Source organism: Cydia fagiglandana, chromosome 4, assembly GCF_963556715.1.
Source record: "Cydia fagiglandana chromosome 4, ilCydFagi1.1, whole genome shotgun sequence".
NCBI lineage: Eukaryota > Metazoa > Arthropoda > Insecta > Lepidoptera > Tortricidae > Cydia > Cydia fagiglandana.
The window spans coordinates 6330141-6344911 of NC_085935.1; the positions used below are offsets into that span (position 1 = coordinate 6330141).

General features: G+C 37.8%; 1 protein-coding gene across 1 annotated transcript in view; it reads left to right on the forward strand.

Annotated features, from left to right (window-relative positions):
* Positions 1–14771, forward strand: part of LOC134663495 (protein Wnt-1) — a 31744-nt gene that overhangs the window by 14643 nt on the left and 2330 nt on the right. The window contains exon 3 of the mRNA XM_063519866.1: positions 14136–14434. Within this exon, the coding sequence (XP_063375936.1) occupies positions 14136–14434 (299 nt within the window). The remainder of the gene's footprint in view (positions 1–14135; positions 14435–14771) is intronic.

The window sequence follows — 14771 nt, forward strand, 5'->3', positions numbered from 1 at the left end:
GGTTCTTGCTCCCATAATAATTGTTTACTTTTAGGTTCTTTTTGTGGTATTAAGCCTAAATTCGTTGTCCAATTTACTTATTTCGGTCACATCAAGTTAGATATTTCTTGTTTTGATCGTTATTTTGAGCATTACCTCTACATTGTCAGTTAATTGTATAGGCAAGAGTTTTTTGTATAGACTTTAGTTACTCTTAAATAAAATAGCTTATTGGTTAGCCAGCACGTTTGCTTTTATGCCCGACATATATAGCATTTGTCCCTCTCGCACTATTTGCACTCACATACTGGCTAGTAAGAGACAAATGCGATCAGATGAGATATTTAAAAGCGGTAGCATTTATATATAATTTTTGCTAGCTTGTCTATGCTTAACTTGGAACTGATTATTCAATAGATGAATCATATATGTAGTTATCTTTGTAAATATACATAATGATATTAATTCGTCATTAATATTCGATATATCTACAGTGTTATTAACAGATGCTGCACCCTCAGGCCGACGATAGATCTTTTTGCGCGATTGTGATAGCAAACTCAATAGCTGGCAGCACTTACATGATATTAGTTGTAGTAATCTTTACGATCAGGAAATTTACGCATAAAAATTACATAGATAGGAAATCAAACATACACTTTATATGTAGGTATTAAAAAAAACAAAGGACCGCGGCGCACTAATGTTCATCAATGACTTGATTTTATATTGGTATTAAGTTTTGTTTACTGAATACGGCCCCGGGTTCATTGACTCAGGTAATATAACAAGTAATTGGATAGACATTGACTAACACCTAGAATGACCTTTTAAACTACACAAGTGTTCGTGAGAAATATTATAGTAGCCCAGTTAATTTACCGACTGGCGTAGATCAGATTTACAATAAATTAGTTCTAGTGTGTGTAAACAACAGTCAAAACATCTACATCTTGTAGACACTTCGCTAAACTCGCACGGACCCAAACAACCAAACCTCATTCACCGTCCACAAAAAATAGAATGGCTTTTATCCTCCCTCATTAAGACACCAATTTGCGTAACAATCAAGTTACTTGACTGCAAACTGTTACTTTGTTGCCCGAATCATGGTTGTTCCATCTCCGGTGTCCGATTTCGATGCTTTGTACGCGATATGCCTTATTATGAGCTCGCGAACATCTGGTCTTTTAAGAGCATTATTCGATAAAAACAGCAAAAAAGCCAGTTTGTAATTCAATTTTGTCGTTCGCAGGCTTTTTGCGCTGTTTGCAAACTTCGCAGGGGACTTTAATGATTATTCAAATTCGATTAACAATAGAAATTAATATTTCAATAAATAAGTTAATTAGGTAGTACTTATACGATTAAATCCACTCAGATTTACTCTTTTTATAAACACGTTCTTACGCAATCGTGTAAAAAGTGTCTGGCATTGATTAAAACATAAATAAAAAGTTATATCGGAAAGCTTTCCTTAGATCGGACGGAGGTCGGCGCGCCCGCATTACGGGGGTTATCTTCAAAATTAAGAGCGTTCGCTTCCATATCTCCAGCTAATTCGATCTTATTTTGAATTCGTCGATATCTGGGGCCATCCGTTTGGGCTGGAGTGCGCTCCGGTTATTGAACTCGCGTTAATGAAATGTCCAAACGTTTGCGGTAAACGATGTTTCTATTAGCTTCGAATGCAGTGAAAGATGCTATTCTTAATGCGCGTTCACGTTTCTTAGGGAATGTTAACTATTGCTGTGAATGGAGGAGATTGAGTCATTCTTTGTTGTCGGTCCGTTCATTTGAATCCTTTCTACGCTTTATAAACTTCACGAATTGTGTAACCCTATGGTCAAGTTGTAAAAGGCTCTTGCCCACCACAATATCTATGTTTAACATTAATGGGCACTTAATAAGGCTTCGTAAACGAGACCATAAACCATTTAACTTATGAAATATTCATGTAAGGTTATTGGTAACAAATCGCAATTAGATTTATATGTTTACTCAATATTAATGATCATTAGTTTGGAAAAAAGAAACGTTTCGGGGTCGACACTACCCCGCGGCGAGACAGGTCTGTGTGGATGTCGATTGGTAAATCAAAAGAATTATTATCGGTCCAGATCCGGATTATTTATTTAAATAAAACATGTAAATTGCAGAGACAGAACCAATTTAAAGTAATTGAGCACGCAAGAGATAATTATCGCCATTTTGAGAATAGTTTTATGACCGAATGGGAATTAAAATTTGAAAGGAAAATAATAGGTACCAATTAAGTTTCTATCTTTTCAAATCTACTGATGTATTTTTGTGTATAATATACTTTTTAGTGGCATTATTCTATGGAAATTTATTAATGTCATATCATTCGGTTATTCATATAATTTTCTGGTATACAATTCTCTCTTTAAGACAATTATGTATACATTCCTCAGTATGCTCTTAAAACTCTCATGTATGTATGTTATATTCCTAAATAAAGGACCGCTAAAAGAGCTCAGAGACCACCGTAGTTATAATTTCACTGATTAAAAAAACCTCAGCGATTACAAAATTTATGTTATATGCGTATGTGTTTAGAGAGTATTACTTTATTAAGCGTACGCGCACCGGGGCGGGCGGCCGCGCGTTACTGCCGCAAATATCAACGATAAACTTTTTATACATTGCAATTACCTCCATTTGAGAAACGCATAAAAACGCAGTCGATCGCAGCGGGAGGCAGCGTCCGTTAATGAAGCTCGCGAATCATAGCTAAATAGAAAACGCTCGTCCGATCCTGGCTGACAAAGAGTTTGTCTCGCGACATAATTACCGCTCTGCTCACAAAGACCGCCCGGAAGGGCGCGAATAATTACTAATTTACACGTCGTCACAGCATTGACACTGGGCGAGACGTCTTCATCCCATTGTGGTGCAAACCTCAAGGATCGCATTAACACAAATGATGACAACGGCACAATGCGCTCGGGTCTTTATGCCTCGTGTTATTGTCGAATAGAAAAATATATGGGTCCCCGTGGAGCGAGCGAGCCCTCCTGCCGAGTAGTTTAGCGAGCTCCACGGAAGCCGCGTTTACACCTAACATCGCCTAATAGCAGGTAACTCGGCCAATAAAACCCGACCTTTTTTCAAATATTTCCTGTTTTGAAGTGTTTCGTATATCGGCTCCCAAGATTCCATCGCCGTGGGTGGATAAAACGTATAAAACGATCGACTCACAAAATAAAATGGATACAAAATGCGCTCGACGAAATATTTAATGCTCAATTAGATAAGCGTTTTAGGTTTTGTGGCGTTTGAATTGTTTTTGAGATACAGAAGTTTCGTCGCTTCGTTTTTATTCTACTCGCGTGGTCCGCTAAGGCAAAAAGTTAGTGGAATTTAAGTTTTTGTCTTGCGAAATTACGACCTATCAAAAGTTTCAATTCGAGCTGCCCGTTATTGTTTATTGACAGCTCACTTGAAACGGAATTATTTTCGGTACTTTTTTTCGAGTTTGAAAACAAATGTCTTTGTCTGTCGCGTGAATGGCAATGGGAATGGAAATGGATGGACGGGAGCGGTGGCGGATGGTAGCCGGCCGAGTGGTAGCCGCTTTGTGCCACTCACAATGAGTGATATACGGCCGACGTAACTCTCAATTGTCGCACTGAAGGCTCGGACCGCGGAATCAATGTGAAATTATCACCCATACACGGCATAACGAAAATGAATTATTGCTTTTTATTGCCCCATTCCAGTGTTGGGCAAAAAGTAATTGAATTACTAATTAACAATTGCAATTACAAAATGTAATTCCAACAAATAATTTCCATTACATGTGGAAAGTAATTAAAATTTTAATTACTAATTACAATTGCAAAATGTAATTAGTAATTAAATTATTAATTACATTTTGTAATTAAAATTTGTAATTTAATTACTTTTTTGAATTACAATTACTTTTATAGAATGCAAGTTTTTGATCATCTTTATTTCCAAAATCAGATGAACATTTTGAATGGTTTTAAATTTGACTAAGCAACATTGTCAATGTTAACTTTGGTTGGACTGTAGCAAAGGGAGGGCTGGGACTTAGAATTTTTTTCTGATTAAGTGGTGTCATTAATAATTAAGATACTATTTTTAAATGATTGTAATGTGTAGATCACGTCAAAATAAGCATCTTTTACTGAAAAAACTTTTCTCTAAAATAAAACATGGCTGAGTTAGACGCCTCCAAAGATTGATGTTTTTAAAGGGAGCTGGGACTTAGAAAATTTTCATCGCGAGTGGTGTCATTATGACATATATTTTAAATGATTGTAACGTATAGAACACGTTAAAATAGGCTACTTTTACTTGAAAAACTTTTTTCTAATATTGAAAATAGCGGACTGTAACAAAGGGGGGCCGTTTCTGGGACTTGGATTTTTTTTTGAGAAAATGAAAAAAACAGGGGTTTTAAAACAGTTCTTAATAAAGTTTTAGAAAAAAGTTTTTCAAGTAAAAGTAGCTTATTTTGACGTGTTCTATAAGTTACAATCATTTAAAATATATGTCATAATGACACCACTCGCGATGAAAATTTTCTAAGTCCCAGCTCCCTTTAAAAACATCAATCTTTGGAGGCGTCTAACTCAGCTCATTTTTTATTTTAGAGAAAAGTTTTTTCAGTAAAAGATGCTTATTTTGACGTGATCTACACATTACAATCATTTAAAAATAGTGTCATAATGACACCACTTTGTCAAAAAAAATTCTAAGTCCCAGCCGCCCTTTGCTACAGTCCAACCCGAAAGGCACCTTAGGTTGGCGCTTACGTCATTATTAGCGGCGCCCCAATACTAATGCGGTGCTACGCGACGTAAGCGCCGACCGCCATATTCAACGTGGTTTGTCACATAGTACCATGTAAAGGTATGATTCCAGGGACAAAAAATATGTTATAACGTTATCCAGCGTATAATGGAATTCATAAAAGTTTTTCTTTATAATTACTCCAAGTAAATTTGTTCATATTTGCATATTATTAAAAAGGTAAATGAAAAGTAATTGAGTAATTTAATTACTAATTAATGTAATTACAATTGCAAATTACACAGAAAATTTAATTACATGTAATTAAATTTTATGTAATTCAATTACATTGTAATTCAATTACATGTAATTCAATTAGTAATTAAATTACACGAGTAATTAATTACGCCCAACACTGCCCCATTCTCGACGCGCCTTTATAGCAAAATTACCTTTACTAGTTCACTTTTGTTTTGTTTTTGTACCTTAATGTCCTAGCTACCATTTCAGGTTCCTTTCATTTTTGTAACGGCACCTTAAGTCGACGTTACCGAGTCATTTTTATGTATTTTTCGAAGAAACGAATCAAAGTCATTTCTCTTACTGCAAAAGATAAAATGTCATTACGCGACAGTAAAACGTTGTATAAATACAAATCTGTAATGAGTTCATCATAGTTCGATAAAGCCGCTCTCTAAACCGGTCAAACGCCATGACTCCTTTTATAAACGAGTGATTTATCGCTGTTTTGAGTAATTACGTCCCATCAAATTTGAATAATGTAAGTCGTTGTATATAATAAGGCACAAGAGGCGCGACGCGCGAACCGTCATAAGTCAATCCTTCTTATTAATCTTGTGGCAACACTTAGGCGTGATGACTTAATGCGGACAGAGACGTATTTAATTAGTGCATTAATATTGAATTATTGAATGATTCGGCGCGGCCAGGTGCTCGTCAAGCGTCAACAGTTATTAAGTTTTATTTCGCACGAGCGATCGGCAGATCCGATTTTCGAGATTTTGACTTTTATAAATTCCCAACGCCTCGCCTTAACTGCCAATCCTCTGGATGGAATTATCGCTCGCTGCTCGCTGTAAACCGTACAGCCGACCATTCATTATCCGCACAGATAATCCACCGACAGCACTTTATTATCAGTTATAATAATAATTTACTTTTATAGATTAACATTACTCATGATTGTTCTTATTTGACTGCGATTTGATGGGATCAAATTGCCATAATAAAATAATAGGGCACGTTTAATATGATTATTTTAAAGGCAATACAGGCGCGCGCAGGCGCTATGGTTCGTGTCGCAGGTTACGTATGGCCGGTGTCGGATTATAGTAGTTTGGGCGGTTAATTAGGCCCGAAGGACATTTACATTTTATTTAATGCCATGACTAATGCGGCCTCTCGGATGAAGCCTCTTTGCATCTGTCATAATTTTTCTACGTCGCGATTTATTCGCAAAACGCGACAATCGGCTTTGTGGCCGGGCAAACCGATGGGCTTGGTCACGGACACAAATTGCACAATTATTTATAGTTGAGCAAATATTGTCTCGTGTGATAAAACACGTAGAGGTATTCCTAATTTATGTTGTAGGTGAATCATCGGTTTGGAAGCCTCGGAAATTCTCACAGAGCGATTAAAACGTGTGCTGCTCTGCAGCGGCGCCACCATAATGAATACCAATGAATTATATGGTGAAATGATGTACCTAAAAGGTACATCATGTACATATACTGTTTATGGCTGTACCTGTGATACGAAACGAAATAATCGGCATTGAAAGTGGCGCCGCTGGGGAGCATACTCCCCAGCGGCGCCACACAGTACTCATAGATAGAAATGATATTAGCTATTTTTTTCTTATGTAAATTGATGTACTAATGCTGTTTATTACGTACCTATTGAAAAAAAGAATTATTTTGCATTGATTAGTGATTTTATTTACATTTTAATTCCGCGTTCCGCCTAAACGGTACGAGTTGTAAGAGAGGCGCGCGGGTGAGCGAGATGGAGATAGAAATTCTTCCCGCGGGACCGCGCTCCCGCGGCCCGCTCCGATTTACAATAATGAATATTTTTGTTTATGCTTTCGTTATGTTTCTGTGTCTGTACTTCTGTATCAAAAGGAAAATTATATTAAGTACGTTGTATTTTTTATATTTAAAAATATATAATTAAATAAATAACATTTTCTGTATGATAGAGTCAGACCACAGAAAGTATGCAGCGCTAAATAAAAAGTAGCTTTTAGAAATCAGTATGTGCCAACACCATAGAAAATGGATTAAATAGTCTTGATACTTGTGAAATTTCGACCATATTTCGTCATACGTTGTATTTTTTTATAATTAAAAGTATATCTAGACACGCGGTAGCGTGTCCAGCCAAGTTCAAAGAAAAAGGAACTGGCGACGCAGCAACCGTGTGTAATATTACACGAACCATTTCGAGCTACTTTTGACCCCTTCACAACTTGAAACCTACTTTACCTACACAAATGAAATTTGGCACATGTATTCAAACCCCTTAGCTTGTCCAAAATACAAAATTTTATAAACATAGCTCATATAGTTATTGATAAATCAACGTGTAAAAACCGGCATTTTTGTGACTGACTGACATATAGACCAAAAACCTAACCCACTTTTATATGACTTAGAAACTTGATATTTGGCATGAAGGTAGACTATTAGGTGTATATAAAGGGAAACATCTGAAAACTGGAAATTATTGATATTTCGATGGAAAAAAAATACTTATAGACCAAAAACCTAACCCACTTCTAGATGACTTAGAAACTTGATATTTGGCATCAAGGTAGATTATTAGGCGTATACAAAAGAAAAAAATCTGAGAACTGAAACTTTTTGACAATTGACCGCGCTTTAGCGAGGGTCTTCTTTTCAGCTGAGGCAAACTGCTTTCATGATGAATAGTAGGGTGTTTCATTTTTCTGAATATTCGATTTTCATCTGACTTTGCTCGAATTTTAACTGATAAAAAAATATTATACGTTAAAAAAATCAAAATCGGTCAACATTTAGAGGTTGCACAACATCAACAAAGATTTTTCAAATAACCAACGACTCTACATCGGAGGGTAGAAAATGGTTTAAGAGGCTACCATCAAAGCAGAGAGTAGTGTGATACTGAACCTTCTACATATAAATAAATTTTAAAATTAGTAGTAAACTTGGATTTTGGTTACTCGATAAATGTTCTAATTAAGATTTTTCAGTTTTTCCACCTGTTTCCAAAGGAAAAGTGCTTTTATCGTATTTTAGACGCCAAATTCAGTTTTCTCATTCGATTTTAGTATCAGTTCATTATATTTTGTCGTTTTAAAACATAGTTCATTTTCACGCAATATATGGGGTTCTCACTCTACCTTTTCAACTTGTGCAACCTCTAAACGTTATTCGATTCTTTGGATAATTGAAATAGATAGTTTTTTTTTTGTGTGGGGAGACTCCATTGGTGAGCAAAGTCAGGAAAAATATTACAACTTTTTTTTCTCCATACAAAAGTGAATCATCCTAATGAATAGAATACTTACTATAGTAATTTTTGTACAAAAAGTAATGATATCCCAACAAAAACATAAATGTGAAATGAGAGCCAAGTTCAATATTAAGAATATGTGTCGTTGTTGACTCGCCGACAAAAGAATTGAGACCTATATGCGTGCCAAGTTCTGTGCTGTGTAAAAAAATCCTGAAATTATAAAGGATTTGTCTTGGCTAGTTTATTTTATACCTAATACGTAACGTATAAGTTAACAACTCAAAATTTGCATTAAGTAATTTAATTTTCACTACACCAACCGGTAAAGCTCTTTTGATTGTTCAAAAACTGATAGCAAGGTTGCATTTTATTCACATGTGAGGCAAAGTAATCAAATGCAAAATTTGAGTTGTTTTCTTATGTTTGTTAGTAGAATTGACTTTTAAACTATCGCTCATGCTTTGAAAACGAGCGGTTAAACAACTTTGCCCCTTATAAAACAACTATTTTTCTTTTTACAGAAACATAAACATAACGAAAGCCAGAACAAAAATATTAATGATAATAATAAGTTCAAAAACCAAAACCCGACTACCGAAAATCGCAATGAAACAAGATAAAATTCTTATCTCAAACTCATCATTCAGGCCTTTAGCATCATGGCAGATGATTTATGCAGCGTCTGTTAGCGAGGAACAACGTCTCTCGTGGCTGTATAAGCCAATGCGGGACCGGTATTTGCGACCGCATTTATGGCAGCTGAAGCAGGGAGTCATGTCGGCATCATCAGGTGGATTGTGCCTCTTTGCGCGTTTTCGGGCAAGGTCTTGGAACCATGCGTTGTCGTGGATTTCGATCTGGATCTCAAACTATCATACAGAAAATGTTTTTAATTAAAAGTATATACTTTTAATTATAAAAAAATACAACGTATGACGAAATATGGTCGAAATGTCACAAGTATCAAGAATATTTAATCCTTTTTCTATGGTGTTGGCACATACTGATTTCTAAAAGCTACTTTTTATTTAGCGCTGCATACTTTCTGTGGTCTGACTCTATCATACAGAAAATGTTATTTAATTATATACTTTTAAATATAAAAAAATACAACGTACTTAATATAATTTTCCTTTTGATACAGAAGTACAGACACAGAAACATAACGAAAGCATAAACAATAATATTCATTATTGAAAATCGGAGCGGGCCGCGGGAGCGCGGTCCCGCGGGAAGAATTTCTATCTCTATCTCGCTCACCCGCGCGCCTCTCTTACAACTCGTACCCTTTATAGCGGAGTCAGTTATGAAGTTGACCCAAAAAATTTTTATTAAGCTATGAGCTTCATCACATATGATCTTTGAGTAATTCTAAGCATTTCAAGCCTGGGAGGCAATAAGGGGAGGGGGGGTACAAAGATGGCCGCCACCCGTCATCATTCAAAAAAATCTGTTCTGGTCCTGGTGGCTACTAGGGCAAGTTTGGTATCATTTTCGTATAAACCGGAGACGTAGAATTCATTGCTGATATTTGTTTTTTTCAGCTTCATAGTAATTTTACAAGAAAAACGTAAAAAGATTAAAATTTAGGATGGAGGTTTTTGCTTTGAAAGCTAATAACTTTTGTATAGTGGCCAAAAATATCATATAAAAAATACTATAATATAGCGTAATTCATGCAGATTCTAAACATATACACGTTGAGTAATATCCTACTGCAAAAAGATGGTGAAAAAATTATTAAATGACCGCAGCGCGGGTAGTTGGACTTTCTTTTATCTTGCGGACCGTCGTTTATCTTACAAAATGATCGAGTACGAGTATCTACGTATGTATGCTTACTTTGCTAGATTTTATGATGACGAATAAAATACTTTCATCCAGACATAATTCATCATACAGACATAATTTTATGCACTTTAATTTTAATGCACTTGCAACGATTTGAGTGGGGCCTAGTGTTATTTGACCGGTGTTTTCTGTAAGATGGAGGTAAGTACGTACTTTCCCAGTTGGGCTCTGCTCGGATAGATCTGGAATGACATCCGCTGTGCTGTGCCCTACCACACAAAGCGAGATGACAGTGCCCATTCCTCTCTTTTGAACGTAGTTTAAGGATATACCCGGGTCCAAAATTGGGTCCGAGAAATAACTATTATAAATAAAATTATTCTAATAAAATAGCGTTCTTATTTTTGCTGATAATATTAAAACACTATTTATGAGAGAAATTTTACTACTTAGGAAGAGGCAAAATATTTATTTTCACGATAATTTTCATGCTATAACTCACTTTAAGTAATTTTATAGGTACTTACTTGTTGTTTTTAATAAATAACTTCAACCTGCACATAACATTCATTTGGATTTGATTTGGTTTGATTTTGTTTGATATTTTACATTTAATGTTTGCTTCAGGTTGGTGTGGTGAAAAATTCTGTGTTTCACTCGGCGGCAAATTTTGTTTAACCCTCGTTCTTTGAAACCCTTACAACGCTCAAGATTCCATTTTTCGAACCACTCACTACGCTCGTGGTTCAATTTTGAAATCTTTCGCTTGATCGGGTATCAATATTAGCACGAGCGGTTAAACAACAACTTTGCCCCCTTGTAAAACAAATAACTATTATGCGGAGAGCTTACATTTAGAAATCATAACAGCTATGTATATTTGTCATACTAATATAGGTTATGCAAGTATGACTTGGTGACAAACCAACGAAGCCCCGCCTCGCGGGGCTTCTATTTTCTGCTCTGAGGGATAAAAGGTAACTCACGAACCTAACCTAACCCAACCTGAAATTGCGGTTGTACATGATCTTATTTGTTAAGCGAGCCGCCTTCCTCTTTAGACATGGGGATACCTGTGTGTATTTTTTTAACCTATACCAGAATTATGTCTGTGTACTGGAAACTGCGGACATTAAATATACAGAAAGCATTTTATTCGTCATCATAAAATCTAGCAAAGTAAGCATAGTTACCTACGTAGATACTCGTACTCGACCATTTTGTAAGATAAACGCCGCCTAGCGAGAGTCCAACTACCCGCGCTGCGGTCATTTAATAATTTTTTCACCATCTTTTTGCAGTAGGATATTACTAAACATGTATATGTTTAGAAGCTGCATAAATTGCGCTTTATTATAGCATTTTTCGTATGATACTTTTGGCCACTATACAAAAGTTATTAGCTCTCAAAGCAAAAACCTCCATCCCAAATTTTTATCTTTTTACGTTTTTCTTGCAAAATTACTATGAAACTGAAAAAAACAAATATCAGTAATGAATTCCACGTCTTCGGTTTATACCAAAATGATACCAATCTTGCCCTAGTAGCCACCAAGACCAGAACAGATTTTTTTGAATGATGACGGGTGGCGGCCATCTTTGTACTCCGCCCTCCTCGACTAGACGCACGCTTCTTATCGCCTCCGAGGCTAGAAATGCTTAGAATTACTCAGAGATCATATGTGATGAAGCTCATAGCTTAATAAAAAATTTTTGGGTCATATATGGCAGCGATCCGTAACTGACTCCAGTATTAGGCGGAACGCGGAATTAAAATGTAAATAAAATCACTAATCAATGCAAAATAATTCTTTTTTTCAATAGGTACGTAATAAACAGCATTAGTACATCAATTTACATAAGAAAAAAATAGCTAATATCATTTCTATCTATGAGTACTGTGTGGCGCCGCTGGGGAGTATGCTCCCCAGCGGCGCCACTTTCAATGCCGATTATTTCGTTTCGTATCACAGGTACAGCCATAAACATTATATGTACATGATGTACCTTTTAGGTACATCATTTCACCATATAATTCATTGGTATTCATTATGGTGGCGCCGCTGCAGAGCAGCACACATTAAAACGCGCAGTTTATTAATTAGTCGTACCGTTGGTCAAGAAAGAGGCGGCATTAAAATCTCAGCGGGCACTCATTCACAGATGTCTGTTGACAGATGTGTGGACAGATATCTACGCGTTATGAAGCCGTTTACTGGGCGCAGCACGTGGTCGGGCACCTGGCGACTCCCCGCGGGCAGACCTCCGCACTCGACGCACCAGACCTCTACCGTTTTATAACCCAACTATAAATCGGATTCTTGCGTTAAAGATAAAAACTTATTACTTGTTATGTTGTTGGAGAGTTTGTTTACAAAGCGCATGGATGAAACCGTGTTAGCCGAAAGCTATCACTTTACGATTGTTATTTACGTGTGCCATATTTAATTGGCCCGCACCTATTCGTTATATTTAATGCGAGAGAACGTTTCCAAGTCATTACTGAAGATAAATGCCCTGCTCTGCGACGCTCGTATTCGTATTCTGTACCGTGAATTAATTTCGTCCGAGCATTGAATGATGGCGAAATTGACATTAAAATTCCCAGTCGAACGTCTAAAGTAATTGCTGAATAAAATACTTTTGTATAACATCCCAAAGCGAACAAAAAGCGGTCCCGAGCGGCAGTGTGCGTCCCGTAATTTATATCGGTGCCCGATGACATCTCAATAAAAAAATGATTTCATTTGCTTATTGAGTCCTTAATAACGCTGGCGCTCCGGGCTCGTTCCACATATTTTTGATATAAATAACAACAAATACGCGTTCCTTATTATTTTTACATCCATAAAGGAGTCATTCGTTTTTACCGAGCGGGAGGTGGCCGGTAGCCCACCAAAGGCGTCGCTGGCGCGTCGTACACTCGAGATCGTACGGCGGGAGGTGACAAGGCCCGGCATTAGGCCCGCATTAATTGCTAATTTTACGTTAATCGAGGGCCTATCTCGTGAGCGATCGAGGGTTTTATAGCCTGCGAGGAATTCCATCCCGTCCTTGACGCGCAAGGCCCCTTAATGAGAGCTACACTAACAATACCTACCCAAGGTATTAATACGCATTACGCTGTAAAATTACAATGTATACGCGAATTAATAACGAGATAATGTCCATACGGGACAGCCGAGAAAGTTTATGCACATTTTTTTAAACGAATGTAAATTTAATTATGTTCGACGGCTAGGCGGTCATTCATTATTCATTCGGGTCCGTTAATAATATCGTCTCGTTGCGTAGACAAAGAGTTGGGCTCGCTTTAATCGAGCACTGGGGTTATTAAATCGATATTAAGAGAGAGGAATCGACGCGCGTACCACTTGTAATGATCAAATTTATAATCTCTCGGGTAGGTAAGGCACTTCTTTATTTTCAATCGTGGAGATATAGATACCCTCTCTCTTTTAATTGTATTTTATGAGTATTTGATTCTAATGCCGGCCATTAATTATTTATAGCATTCGATACGGGATGCGCTGCGCTCGTCCTCGGATGAATGGGCCTGCGATGCTCGCTTTATGCTCAAACTTCATCTTAAATCCGGACCGAACATGACTTATTCTGTTTGCTCGGAATGTCGTCCCCGCTTTTAATTAACATACCCATAAATTCATAAAACGACAATGGGTACCTCAATATAATTAACCTAATACCGATCGTGCCACAGGGTCTGCGCCATATACGATTTGTTTACGACTCGTTTTGAAATATTTTAATACCTCTCCTACCCTTCGCGATAAATGTAATTAAAATAAGGCCCTCCGTTATTGGAACGAATTAATTTGTATGAAATGCCAAACATGTCAAGTTGAGAAATGTATTGAACCATTCCATTCACATACCGCAGTGCATATTCGTTTTATTATTAACTCAACATAATTAGTTATTGCTAATAAAAAGCAGCTTTGGGAGTTACAAAACCGTGTCATTTATAGTGCACTCAGGGTATTTCCATGTTACGGATTTGGATTTAAAAATCTACAATTTGTGTTATCTTGTCCTAGGTTGCCGAGAAACTGCGTTCATATACGCGATAACGAGCGCAGGAGTAGCGCACGCAGTGTCGCGGGCGTGCGCGGAGGGCGCCATCGAGTCCTGCACGTGCGACTACTCGCACGTCGACCGCCAGCCGCACCGCAGCCGCTCCGCCGCCGCCGCCAACGTGCGCGTCTGGAAGTGGGGCGGCTGCAGCGACAACATCGGCTTCGGCTTCCGCTTCAGCCGCGAATTCGTCGACACCGGCGAGCGCGGCAAAACGCTCCGAGAAAAAATGAACCTACACAACAACGAAGCCGGCCGAGCGGTAAGTCGATTGGCCCACTCGATCCATCAACGCTTATCCAATAGCCACTTAGCCGGTAGCACCTCATAAACATCCATTAAATAAAACAATCGGCTATCCAGCCAACGACAGGCATTGTCGTCTGGCGTGTTTACATTACCATTACGGGTGACGATCGATCCTTGCCACTTGACGCGTCGCCCGTGCATTAATTACGCCGCGGGCCGGGCCGGCGCGACCGCCACCCATTCGTTGCGCTCGCGCAGCTCCCTCCCACCGCACCCACCATTTGCATACCCACTGTCTGTTCCCCCCTAAAATTCATCAAAAAGGGACGACGGGCGCCTCGAGCCACCCG